The 14,203-nt window shown below is 37.4% G+C and overlaps 1 protein-coding gene across 7 annotated transcripts; it reads right to left on the bottom strand.

Annotated features, from left to right (window-relative positions):
• Positions 1–4,936: 4,936 nt before the first annotated feature.
• Positions 4,937–13,833, bottom strand: LOC136250732 (protein kinase C beta type-like). Of its 7 annotated transcripts, none has more exons than XM_066042961.1 (16): positions 13,582–13,833; positions 11,866–11,900; positions 11,735–11,811; positions 11,519–11,624; positions 9,626–9,769; positions 9,424–9,580; positions 9,164–9,377; positions 8,948–9,115; positions 7,707–7,880; positions 7,566–7,657; positions 7,449–7,511; positions 7,250–7,388; positions 7,120–7,200; positions 5,428–5,538; positions 5,231–5,374; positions 4,937–5,183 (listed from the first exon to the last, which is right to left on the bottom strand). In XM_066042961.1, exons 1-16 carry the CDS (start codon positions 13,713–13,715, stop codon positions 5,025–5,027), a joined length of 1,998 nt encoding a protein of 665 aa, XP_065899033.1. In that variant the 5' UTR covers positions 13,716–13,833; the 3' UTR covers positions 4,937–5,024. The 7 variants fall into 7 exon arrangements, 3 of the variants coding, with proteins under 3 accessions (XP_065899033.1, XP_065899035.1, XP_065899034.1); XR_010698690.1 differs by lacking the exons at positions 4,937–5,183; positions 5,231–5,374 and adding exons at positions 6,334–6,447; positions 6,503–6,781 and having other exon boundaries at positions 5,401–5,538; XR_010698692.1 differs by lacking the exons at positions 4,937–5,183; positions 5,231–5,374 and adding exons at positions 6,334–6,447; positions 6,503–6,781 and having other exon boundaries at positions 5,428–5,525.
• Positions 13,834–14,203: the final 370 nt, after the last annotated feature.

Here is a 14,203-nt window from a genome sequence, read left to right as displayed (position 1 = left end):
TTCCTATTTTTATGTTGTCTCTGTATGCTCTGTGGTATTCCCTGACTTTCCTAAATATTTTCTCATCATGTCAACATTCACAGAGTCTAGAGCTTCATTGATGATGGCTTTAAGGCCTTGAAATGTATAGTCGCAGTGAGCTCTAGTATACTGCTTGGCAGAGCACCACACACGTTCAATGGGGTTGATTTCACAATGAAACTTTGGAATAAACATGACCTTTGTTTAATATTAGTTCTTCTACCTTGGTTTTCTGAAATTTAAAGTCTCGCATTCTTCCAACACTTTTATCATGTCAGCTTTCTGCATTTTGGCCACATTCACCCGTCGTTCTTGTAACACTCTTTTTAAGCCTTTCTGTAGACCTTCATCAGTTATCATTTTTTGTACCCTTCTTTTGCCATCTTTTCCTTCCCAAAAAGTATCTCTTAAAAAAGGTTGTTTTCCTCCATCCGATACATTCATTTTGTGGGCTATGAGAGTGTCATCAGCATAAGCACAATGCCCAGAACTTTGATCAAACAGGAATACCAGTGTATTATCTGTTGATGGGTATTTAAATTCTGCTAGCTTTACTGCTTTATCAACTTGGGCAATAAAATGCTCAGAATTCCAATACCCATCTCCTTGAGCGCCAAACTTGAGAATGACTCGGGCAGCATCAGGCAGGGTAGGGTGGGATAATTTTGCTACTTGTTGCTCTTCAGAGGACAAACGTAAAAAACCAGAGTGTTCATCAATGAAATCACTGACCATTAATCCTCTCCCTTGTGATTTAGGGCGTAATGCCAACATGTTTTCCTCAGCCCATTGCCAAGATTGGCCTTCGTTGGCATGAAAACTAGACTCATCATAATAAATCAGCACCAATCTCTTATCTGCAGTGTCTGACCTAATATTTTCTTCAGTGTCACCACCAGGACAACTAGGAGGAGGTAAATGTGAAGCTTGTAAACATTCAAGTTTTCTGATGTAAATGCAGCGATATTCAGTAACATCTTCTCGTTCGTGCCCATCAAAATAAAGTCCTTTTCTGTATTGCATTGGTGAAAACCAAAGATCGTGTAACCACTTACTAGCAGTACGTGGAGAGATTGAACGAGGGAATCCTGGTGGCAAATGAGAAGTTGGCAAAAAATTTGCATTTACCCATGTTGCAAATGTAGCAGCAGTCATATTTGGCTGTCCTTTCTGGTAAGCAGATTCCCGTAACCAAGACAATGCTTTTTTTACGACAGGTTTCATCATCTAAGACATAAGGACGAGTATGCTTACCCTGAGCAGAAGCAGAAAATTCACCCTTGCATGCATAAAAGTCTGCATGCCATATACAAATTGTCTGCTCATTATATCCAACTACAAAGCCAGCTTCAGTTGCAGCAGCAACATTGGTCAGACCAAATCGCTCTATAAAAGTGTTCATCAAAATAACAGCCATCATTTTGACATTGTCTTTGCATTGGCAACTGACCCACTCCTTGTAAGCTTCATTAGCATCAGCACTGGAAAATGGTACATCTTCTGTTTCATCACTAGAGTCAGGATCATTAACGATTGCTGGCAAAACTAAGAATCATCAAGACAAGTCGAGCTACTGCTGGCAGTATCATTAATGGTATCTGTTGTTAGTATTCGTGATTTTCTTTGCTTACAATCCCTTGCTATGGCAGCCTTTTCATTTAATTTCCTCTTCTTACTCCAGGTTTGGCCCACAGATCTCAGATTTGACGTCACTAGTTTCAGTAAAGTTATGCCAAGCACTAAAACAATAGAATTGCACATGACACTCCAATACAAAGAAACAATGCTGTTCAACACCCTTACTAAGTCTCTAATACAAATCCAATGTAATGAAACCATTACAAACAGAAATTAGTACCTTACAAAGTAACTAGAATGGATAAAATCGACCGTTGTTATGGTGACGATTACGTATTTTGTAGTTATCGCGATATGACATTTTAATACACACCATACTATGCATTAGAATGCGCAGAATCCAATTCTGACTTCACTTTTCTGATACACACTAGCGTTAAAAAGTTATGGATGAAAGTTCATATGGGGGTTTATGACTTCCTGCACTATACTGTAAGTACAGTCACCTGCATGCCTGTAAATCTGCACCTAGTTAACAATCATATGTTTATTCTCTTACCACCTCAATCAAGATACTACACTAAAAAAATTTATATAGCCAATAATGAAAATTGCAGGGGGCATTGTCTAAAAATGTAAATTACTCCTATGATTAATTAAAGCAAATTGATTATTAATAAGGAAGGGTTTCTTGGGGTATGGCTTTGTGCTACTAAATCTTGATGTACTGATTGTGAAGTTGTTTGTGACAAACTTATCACATGGATATTAAATTTTGCTGGATTTGCATGACAAAGAATATAAGATGTCTGTAAAGATTGTAATCTCAGGAGTGTACATAATAAAGTAATGAAGTAATTTTGTTCTGATAATACAAGTTTTTGACTGCTCATTGCACTTTTTCAAGTAACTCAGCAGGTGTGGAAGTTTCCTGACCTTCCTTCTTCCCTCACTTCTGTGCTGCCAAATTTGTAGGTGTAATGTTCCTACTGAAAACTTAGGGAACTAAATTGGGTTTCATGAGCTCTTTTGGTTTTAAAAAATGATATACTCTAATAGAGCAGTCACAGTAATCAAATATACTCTAATAGAGCATTCATATGTATTAACAACAGATTTATAAACTATATGAGAAGGAACTTAATTTATTGTTGGAAATGATGGAGAGCATTGACTTTCAGTGGGATGGAATGTTTCTACACCAGACACTGTCATATTATAAGGTAGGCGATGCAAAACTGAGTGTGATCTTATACTGCTTGTATTCACATAATTACACTACCCTGCATGGGAACAGGTATTTGGGGCTGTGCATTGACATGAACCCATGGCCACTAACAAAAATGGAATAACATATAACCACAAAGAGCAATTAAGTATATCGAGCTTAAGGATGTGTCTTGTACACCCAATTAGTGCATGATATAAACACATGTACAGAAGATATATATTTTATATTACCACAACTAACAAAGCATAATTTATATACAAATGCTGACTGTATTTACTCTGTCGATGTTTTGTAGTTGGAATTAATATAATTATATTCCAAAAATTTAACCTTAGCTCAAACAAATAGGCCTCAATAGTGAATAACATTGGAGTCATTTATAGATTTGAGGTCCATTTTGTCTTGTTATAGGGAGTTTAATTTTTTTTAAATAGTTGTTTCAATACTGACTAAAGACAGGGACAGGGTTAGTGTAGGTACACTATTTTTGCTATGCAAATACTGCAAACTACTGAATAATAATAGTCCATGAAATATTGCATGCAATCTGTTCAGTTTTGAAGGCCTCTCAGTAGCTGGGGGTACAACCCCTGCTGATTATAACTTAGTGCTCAAGTTGCAAATCCTGGCTACACCTCTGTCCTTTAACAGGTTATCACGGGGCTAACAGCTTCAGTAGTGACATATTGATTTAATGCATCATACATAGCAGGAGCCTTGTGGCACTATGGACTCCTGATCATAATTGTAAACACTTGTGCATATGCTCACAAATCCAGCTGAAATTTATGCTTCATATTTGTGTTTCACCCATCAGAGGCTTGGTTCAAATTTATACACATAATTGTCCCTTCAGTTCCCAATGTTTGACTGGATTTTCTGAATTGGTAATAATAACTTTGGGTTTCAGCAATTGTTAAAAAGTAAGTGTTGTCGGTTGTGGAAGGTTTTATGATGGTTGCTTCGTGAAGTGTCTCGTTACAGTCAAGTTAAATGGATACCTGACTGCTCTATTAGAGTTTTACTGTGAGACATGCACATTTTCACAAGCAAGTATTTATAGCATGCGTGCCATCCTATTATGTTTAATGCTACAGGCACATAATTATTATAAGGCTAATATAATGCATAATGATTATATGCAGGTGTTAATAAAAAGTATCAAACAAGTAATAAACAGGAAGAGGGATCGATAGTATTAATAAACATGCAAAGGACAACTTCAGAACACAAAGTTTCCACATATCCCATCTGGACTCAGTATTTTAAATATTTTATACTCACTAGAGAAAAAATTCAATAGAGATTTTGTGTTATAGCTAATAAAGGTGACATTCTCGGCAAGAGAGGTCATTTGTTTCTTTATAAGAGGGCATCCATAATTTTCAACCTTTATGCAAGCATACAAAGAGTACTCCTTTTTCTAACCCAATGTTGATGATGCACATATGCAGACAGATACTTTTACAATGACTTGAAAATTAAACACATAACTAACAGATGTGTATAGTATCATCAAGAGTATATAATAGTAACCATGAAATGAACAGTACCGCAATTCGTTGTATTTGTGCAAAAAAAATTTTGTGTAAAAATATTTTTGTATGATTTATGTGAATGACTGCTCTATTAGACTAGTAGTTTGATCTTATGTAAAATTTTGTGTAAGAAATTTCGTACAAGTTTTGCATACGAAAATTATTATACAACAAAAAAAAACCAAATTAAAAACAAACACCTTATATTAAATGAACAAACACCTTACAAAAAACAAACCTTATATTAAATGAACAAATTGCTGAATATCCATGTTATTTTACGTAATTATTAATCATGGGCTAATACACTGTTCGACACTCTTGGTTTTTATAATATACCCTTGGTATCAATGAGGAAATTTGTAAATGCACACATTAAAAAAAAAAAAACTCCCATGCCCATGCATGCATTCTTTCAATATATTGCTGGTTCGCAGGAAGATGTTTGGATTACTAACCAACTGTTATAAAGCAGCTCTTTAAATCAAAAACGTGATTAATCTTAAATAAATCTTGTGATTTAACCCCGTCCATCCATCCTAGCATACTCGTAATTTGTACACCTGCATAAATGCTGAAAATAATGAATGATGTCTAAATATTATCATTTCCAGTCTCAAAACTTATATTAAACAGAGTAATTATCAAGTTCACCATCATTTCTTGCCAATGTGTTGCATATTTGGATTGGTATAGGAGAAGCCAGCAAACACCTCAGGGTCAATTTCACTGACTATCCTATCATCAACTGGTGATAACTTAGGTGTCTCCATGGTGAATTCTGGATCAAAGTTGTTAGCTGATCTTGACGATTGCTACAATATCATTTCTCATTGCAACTACACCATACTACATTACTCACAATTTTGGGGACATAAGGGGGTGATATTCCTTTACGCTCCAGCTTGTCCCAATCAGTAGACACAAAGAAGACATGTGCCTTAATGTCACGGATACCAGTAACAGGATGATAGCCAAGCCTCTTGGTTGGAGCCTTAGTAAGGAACTAAAAAAGTCAGCAATGATGGGCTACAACAATCACAAAGATGGAACACATACACCAGTCATTATAGACTCTGCTTCCCTGGATAGATGCTTGGGAAATATGACATGTTTTCCCATAATGTTGTTGAAGAGTTCATCATCATCATCATGTCCTTCAAATGGTGGCTATACATGAGGTGTCAGTTCATCATTACTACACACTACACTGCACAATGAGCCTTATCCGCATTGATGTCATAATTGACAAAATGGCCATGTTAGTGTGGGGACTTCATCACGTTTTCATTCATAGTAACCAAATGAACTTTGCTTGCAGCTTTCACAATGTGGGACTATTGGATAATGAAGGTAAGAGGCTAGTTAGTGTGATGTGGCGATGCAAAATAATCACACCAAGCGAATCCAGACCTAAGTTTTGATACAGATACAAAACTGCACACATTTGCCTTCAAGTAAGTACACTGAAACCTCTCTAATCTGACACTTTTGTAATCCAGAATACCTCTATAATCTGACATCATTTTGTATACCAAAAGGACTTTTTCTTTGTAATACTACCTCATCCTTGCTAATCTGACAAAATTTTCTTATCTCCAATGAGCGTTGGATTATAGAGGTTTCACTGTATGTATGCTTAACTTGCCCCTTGCTACTATATATAAACGTTTTCGCAGCAAAACACCATCTCTCCCAATACAACCCTGTACAAAGTCCCCACCACACTATCGCCACCATTATTATGATGTGACGTCAATGCGGATAAGGTCCATTCAACATATTACATGTGCAGAGTCAATTATCTGAGAAGGGTGTTCATATAACTGAAAAGTACATGACATAAAATCAAACACTGTTATTGTTGTACAAGCCAGTGCAAATTAAGAGTCCTGGGGAACATAATTATGACTTGATAAAATAAAGGAAGATCTAAACAAATAGTTATTCTATTAGAACACACACTTTTTTATTGAAATAATCTAACTGAACAGTTACTGCTGTCATTTGATGATTTACAAGCACCCATGGCACCCATGCTTCCTGCCCTTAGTGTGTTGAGTTGTGTAGTAGTTGAGTCTGTGGGTGTATTTTGTTACAGTGGAGACTAAGGACGCCCATAAATGTTTCTAACCTGATTTCACTGACTAAGGCAGTATTAACCCTCCATTTTACTTGCCAATGATTTCATCTGTCTCAACCTGACTTCAACCATAGGCTTCAGGCTTAACAAATGTGCAGCACAAGTGCCTTTAGAATGTATGTCTGTTTCATGATTGAATGTGCACATAATCTCTTTCAGCTGCCATATAAACAATTGTCTCTCATATTATCTCTAAATAAAACAGACCCCCCTACATTGAGCTGCTATGCAGCTGAGTTTGATGCATTCATCCTTGGTGATAGGGCAACCCTTAGGTGAAATACATTCTACATCACTACACACACTATGCAACAAACAGAGCACAAGACATTTACTACAAAAAGAACACTCACAGTATACTTTAGTGATGTACCGATAAGGGATTTTGTTGATTATCTGATTAGCCAATATAGAAATTCACATAAATGGCCGATACCGATTTACTGATCTGATGTTTATGTTTACCAAAATTTCACATGTATTTTGTAAAAAACCATCATTTAAAAAAACTTTATAAACCAATTTTCGATTATTTACCATTTAATCGGAGCATCACTAGTATAATTATATGCATACAGTACACAAATCAGAACACACAGTAAACTTACTCTTCCCACTAACATCTCAAACATCAACACACCGAGGGCCCACCAGTCAACTGATCTGTTGTAAGGTTGATATGATAAGATCTACAGTTGGTATCATGTGATCAAATTAACACCATAAACAATGACCCACCTCAGGAGCAATATAATCAGGAGTACCACAAAATGTTCGTGTTGTGGCACTGCCAGTAATACCACTTTTGGAGAGGAAAAAATCAGTCATCCTGATGTGACCCTCACTATCTAACAATACATTATCCAGCTTCAAATCCCTGCAATATGCACGTAATCAACACATTGAAACTTTGGTGAATTATCTTTTATATATTTACCTGTATATAATTCCTTTAGAATGTAGGTAGTCCAATCCTAACACAATTTCTGCAGCATAAAACCTGTCCAGGATTCATTTGAAGACATGTTACATATTACACAACAAACGTATGTACTTAGTTTGCTTTTCAGAAAAAGTTCTTAATTCAGTTACGTGGAACAGGAGGTCTCCTCCATTAATAAACTCCATAACTAAGAACAGATGCTCCTGTGAAGTGAAGTCACCACACAATACTATTTTGATCATACCCTTATACCTTAGTCTGGAAACAAGAGTGCATTTCAGCAAAGAATGGTGACTTCTTGGGAAGAGCAAGGACCTGCCGTTCAGTCATAATGCCTTCTATGTCATCATGTTGTATTACCAAATCCTTCCTGATACACTTAATAGCAAATACTTCTTTAGATCGATTGTGTTCAGCAAGAAATACCTATCACAATGCACACTACAAATATATCCATGTGTACTACAAACACATTAAATATGCACAGCAAAGCCTCACATGATTCTTAGAGAACATTTTCCCTACTTACGTAGTTCTATGATATGGTGTAGGAAAATACTTCTTGGGCAGGACCAGTAATTCATGGCACGTTGCAATATCATTATTACAGATGAAAGTCAAGAAACCTAATGATCACTAGACCACATTTATGAAAATCAATAGCCCAGTCCCCCCACACACGTGCATGCAACCTCTCTAGTCTCTGGATAGGTAAAAGCAGCAGAATTGGGGACTGGAGGCCAGGGACCCAACTTTTTGAGGAATTTTACAATGTTTATACATTCTATACTTGTACTAGATACCGTTGTAAGTCACAGAGGCTAGTCAGACCACTCTATCTCTTTCTTGATGCTTCACACAATGCCGGATAAGAAATTATAAGCGCCTACTCTGAGAAGGGTCAGGACTGCTTAGTATAGGCCATGCATTCTTCACACCTTCAGCAAATGGTAGTCACTGAAGCTAGTTTTCTGGAATATTTACATGCTCAAAGCTTTTGAACTTTAGTAGCTAGGTGAAATAACAGACAAGTGTGCTCATTGTGCAGTATGAGTGGTGTAATTCAGTCTGTTTTTTGGGAGGTACTTATGATGTGAGGCACTGTGATGAAGAAAATGTGGATTGGCCATGCAAGACTACATGCTGTAACTTGGAGAGGTCTGTATATAAAATTTCATAAAAAGCAGGTCTCCAGGTCCCCAGGTCTACTGCTTGTACCAACTCTTAGCTATTATATTTATGCCAGACAAGAGGATCCCCAGGGAGATGAACAGGTCCAAGAACCTAGATCAATGACCTGATTCAGACATGAACACATTCTCCTGCAGTAAAGTATGATGTGCTGTTGGCTTGTTAGGAGGGACATCACTAATGCATGCACACACACACACACATGTACGCATGCACACACGTACGCATGCACACACACATATGTACGCACGCACGCACACGCGCACACACACACGCGCACACACACACGCGCACACACACACCTTTGCAAAACTGCCCTTGCCTAATAACAGTAAAAGTTTGTAGTCTTCTAGTTTAGTATGTGGCAAATGAGACTCTGTGAGAGTAATTTCAGATGCCTCTAGAGCAGTTGCACTTGATCGCTTCACTAATATTGACTCGGAATCTTCTTTACGTGCTTTATCCTTGAGCTATGTTAACAACACACAATACATCATCATGACAGCCAGCAACTTCACCTCCAACACTTCATCATCATTTGGTATACGACTGTATTGCTCCTTGCCTACAGTGTGACCAAGTAGTTTATACCAGGATAAGGGTAGTGTTTTCTCCTCAACAATCTTCTTGATGGGAATAGTCATGCATCCGATGAAACTACCGTGTCCAAACCATCCTTGATCTTTTACTTCAATATATAATGTATTGTTCATCTTGTTAGGAGCAATATTGCTGTAGTGTCAATGAGTTATACCTATTCAAACACACAATACCTCACTAGAAGAATTGCTCATTAAACACTGGGTCTCTTGTCTTGTTTTGTATCTCTGTTTGGTGGTCATACATATTATTGGGATCTGGTAACAACTGTAACTTCACAAAAGGGTTGGCCTTCCCATTACTATCCATTGGAGGGAGATTCCTACATGATTTAACTATAGCAATAATACAACAACCACCTTGTTGTCATCAACTGTTACCTTGAATGTTAATCCGTTGGCTATCCTCCTTCAAAGGAATACACCTGATTAACATTTGAATCCTACCATATGGTTCTGTGTTATCCTGTCCACAAGTATGAGGGACTAAACTATGGCATCGATGATGAACATTCATCTTGCAAGCTATAAATAACCACATAAACAAAGGGAGTATGTGTGTGTGTTGTGTGTGGGAATGCATGTATATGTGGGGTGTTTATAGTGTATGTATTGCATACACACACACACACACACACACATATATATATATGTGACCAGATTTGACAAAACCAGGCTTCCATGCACATCCAAATTTAGGACCACAAGTTCATAACTCATGATCAATGTAGAAGCATGCTATCACTTTCAAATTTTGACCTGTTATTGCATAAAGCAATGAGAGAAATGTGTGAAATTTTAGGTCAATAGCATACTGACTCGTCAAGTTACAAGCGGTTAAAGTCAAAGAACTGGATGTGTGTGGAAGCCTGGTTTTGTCAAATCCGGTCACATATGTATATGTTAAATTACAGATATCATGGTATTCGAAACATATACCAAAAGATATACAAACTTAGAAAAGATCTTATAGTGCGAGGTGAAAATGTGTTAATACAACATCTTGTTTCCCACCTGGAAGCAGTAAGAACAATTTCTAATGTTTTTATACTAATCCCTTGTTATTACCATGGTTAAGGAATATGCACATGTGTTGCAGCTTGCAATCTTCTTGAAAATAGTTCCAACAATCCATAGCAACTGTTGCTAGGCACAAGAAAACTTAAACCTGTCCTAATTACAAGCTTTTTTGTAGTTGCTTAGCAACCATTACTATGGTGTCAAAATCATTTTAGAGTTAGTAGTGGTTGACTAGCAACAGATGCTAGGTAACAAAGTTGTTGCCAAGTAACGGGTCTTGGTTACTATGGTAGCAGTAGTTGTCAAGTCGGACATGCCTAACTGACAAAACAACTAAACACCATCAAAAATTTAGCCAATCAGATGCATATATCAAATTTACATGTGATATACTAATTCTATTGGCTAGTTTGCTGTAGTATATCAAAAATATACCACAAGCTGCTATTGAAGTTTTAATACAGGACACAATATTGATGTTCTATTAATATATGTATATATAAAGCGTGATCTACCTATTGATTATTGTTAAGCCATTTGCTATCCTGAAAATCATTATTGAAACTGTAATCACTCAAGAATCCCAAACCTTACAGGCTAACTGCTACAGAAGCCATTAGTCACCATTTTCAGATACACAGTAGCAAGAGTTAATAAACAGAAGAAAGGAAAGTGCCTAACACAGTACAAGGCCTCTATAATAATTCTGTGCAAGCCAAAGAGATTCTGTTTGCAAAACTCTGTAATTTGTAGTATACTCTATAGTTGAAGATTAACCATCACATTTCCTTGTTCTGCCAGTGTGTACATGTTAACACATTTGATGTAATCCTCCTTTTGACTTACACAGAATCAAGTTTGTAGAGGCTCTGTATCATGCACCTCTCCTCTGTTACTAGCTCTTGTTAGTAGCCATATAATCGGTGTTGGGTAGGTTACTAAATAAATGTGACCAGCTCAGAAAAACCACTATACGTAGTTATTAACAGTACTGTAATCTGGTTACTAACTTATATAGCATTATGTAATAACATTACTGTATGTTAGGTAATATGATTATTTCATCACATAATAATTCATTACTAGTAACAGATTATGGCTTCTTCAAAAATTACATTACCACACTATGAATAGTAACATGTTACATTACTTAGAAGCCCAGAAAGTAATAACTAGTACATAACATGTTATGCTATTACACAACACTGTACTCATACATTACAAACAAAACACAGAACAACACACTATACAAACCTTCACAATGCATGCCTTGTCGAAACAAACCAAACAGCATTCCACCACAGTGATCACAAAAGGTTGGATGAAAGTAATTGGTTGTCTTGAAAGCATGCTTCTTCTCCTATAATAATTCAGCTGATAACAAACAAACCAGTCACCATTACCGAGAGTTAATAATAGTGGGGAAAGCCTCCCCACCATTATTAACTCTTGCCATTACTGTTAGCTCACCACTTCCAGGTTCACCATCCCAGGGCAACTGAACAACACAAGCTCGTGACATCGCTTGTGAGTAGAAAATGAGCAATCTGTACAAGTTTATCAGACTGCTGACATGATTATATGGCGACTATTTTGCTTACCTAAACACTGGTAACCTTGTGGGCCAACCACTCCCCTGTTTTAAAACAAAACAAAGTTGGTAATTTCACCATAGTTTTTGATTATGGATCACAGAAATAAAAATAATGAGTATGCTACACCTGCAAATACACTGGCAGAGATTTCATAACTACTTCATTGACAGAATTAGGTAGTATGTACAATGCATGCATCATGGACTTACCTTTATCCGCCCCATTGCTTTTCACCAACAACACAGGGTGTCAATTCATGGTAGCGCATTATGGACTAGCTATCATGGTTATCATCCATATTTTCCATAGTGACTGGATTGAATACAGAGACAATTCTCTAGCTGCTCTTTATAGCTGGAAAGGAAGCATAATGGCCCCTTCACTTCTCGATAATTGATTTATGGGGCATGCATTCAGATGCAAACTTGATTTTATGGCATGTCTAGCACCATTCTTTCAGTATGAGTGGGTTCACCAGTAATAATTATGTTACAAAAGGTAAACAAATATGTACAAGAAAGAATTAGGAAGTTTAAGTATCATAGAAATAAAGAGCAGTGAAACAAGGAAGGTTGTCTGAGCCTATTGGCATACTGCAGTATGCCAAAAGGCTCCTGTAGTCTGAACCAGTGTCTAGCATTGAAAAAACCAAGCCTGTAGCCTTGGCCATTATCGAATTATGCTTGTCTATAGGCATTAGTTAGTCGTCAGTGGAAAATTTTAATTATGTAGCAACTTATTAGAAGCATTTTGGGTCACACAGGCACTTTCGGGCTTGACTATACCTCACCAATATTACCAAGGCACTGTGGAGATATTGTGATTTTTGATTAATATCTTTTGTGACAATGCTTCCATGATCCCTAATATACAGTACTACCATACAGCATGATGCTAAGATGTGCACTTATACAGGACATGCAAAATTGCAGATTAGCTACTAGAGTCTAACATCATTATACAATGGTGCTGTCATGAGAAATACAGCTTTGGCGTCTAGTCTCATGTGGCCAGACTGCTTTTTTGTCCTTGGGTAGAGAAACCTTTCACTACAAATAGTAGACTGGGATAGATCGACAAAAAATGCACTTTGATTCCTTTAAAAAGGGTCTTGATTGCTTGACAATAGGGTGTCGTCCTACATCTGCCAGTATTGATCATTCTGAGGGCAGGCTTAATTAATGCTGATGCTCTCTAATAGTTTGTTCCTAATAGTCGTTGGTGTTATCCAGCTGTCCAGCATTTGACAGCCAGTGCTGGGGGTGCATGGTGGCAAGGGCGTTCTATCTAGCCTGGGAAAAAAACATGGGCTAGCTTGATCAACGCTTTTAAGGACTTCTTGTGGCAGCAATTACTGCAACAACTTTCAGTAACTTTGTGGCAGTATAATGCCAAGATAAATTCTCTTTACTCTGAGGACGACTTGGAGTTTGGTTAAGTAGTAATTATATAGTAGCTAGTGTTGTAGCCTCAATCGTAGCCAGTTTGCTTTTACTAGTAGCTATATATAGTTAGCAAAGCTTGTTCTTGTAATGTCCCTTTTGTTTATTCATCTCTTGATTCAGTGCAGATTTAATCCTTGATCGCTTGATTTGATTTTGATCCCGGAGTATTGGTAGTGACTACCCTTGTTTCTCCCTACCTCGCTCCCTACCCAATGACAAAGAGAAAAAAAACAGTAGTCTGGCCACGCGAGACTACTTGAAACTACTCAATTCTTACCAGAGAAACTTGCTGCAGTGACCGCAGAAAGTGAATTGTTTAAAGTAAGTGAGTACAAATTTGTGTCCTTTGATCTCCACTGTCTGCCTTTGGCGGATGGCGTTTCTCCTACGAGGACGACTTGTCTCCGCCATAACTACGACTGACCCTATACGAACACTTGACTGCCGGTCGCGAGCTGCCGGTTTAATAACTGTACACTACCGTCGTGCCATATTAATACCACACATGATTCCCCGTTACTATAATGCACTGACGCGTTTGTGAATTTCCGATGACGTCATTATTGCATTACATGAGATCACGTTGCCCAAGCCATAGACTATTGTATAAGGATAAACTCTGATCTCTGATACACCAAGTAGGGCAAGGTTGTTAAGTGACTACTAGAGAAGATTCCACACATTGAGCAGATTACATTAAGTTCCATCTGCCCAAGTTGTACCCAGGCTTACCTGTATTTACCCAGTTGTACAAAACGTTCTTCTACACCTTGTCCTATATCATGATATGCCACATATGGAAATACAAGAGCATTGAGGTCTTTCTGGATGCTGCACAAAGGAGGGTTAATGATGAGAATATTATTACAATACTATCAGCACTTACCCTAAGGTGTCTG

The sequence above is a fragment of the Dysidea avara genome, chromosome 3, assembly GCF_963678975.1.
Source record: "Dysidea avara chromosome 3, odDysAvar1.4, whole genome shotgun sequence".
NCBI classification, from domain to species: Eukaryota; Metazoa; Porifera; class Demospongiae; order Dictyoceratida; family Dysideidae; genus Dysidea; species Dysidea avara.
This window is presented reverse-complemented; position numbering and strand designations above follow the sequence as displayed.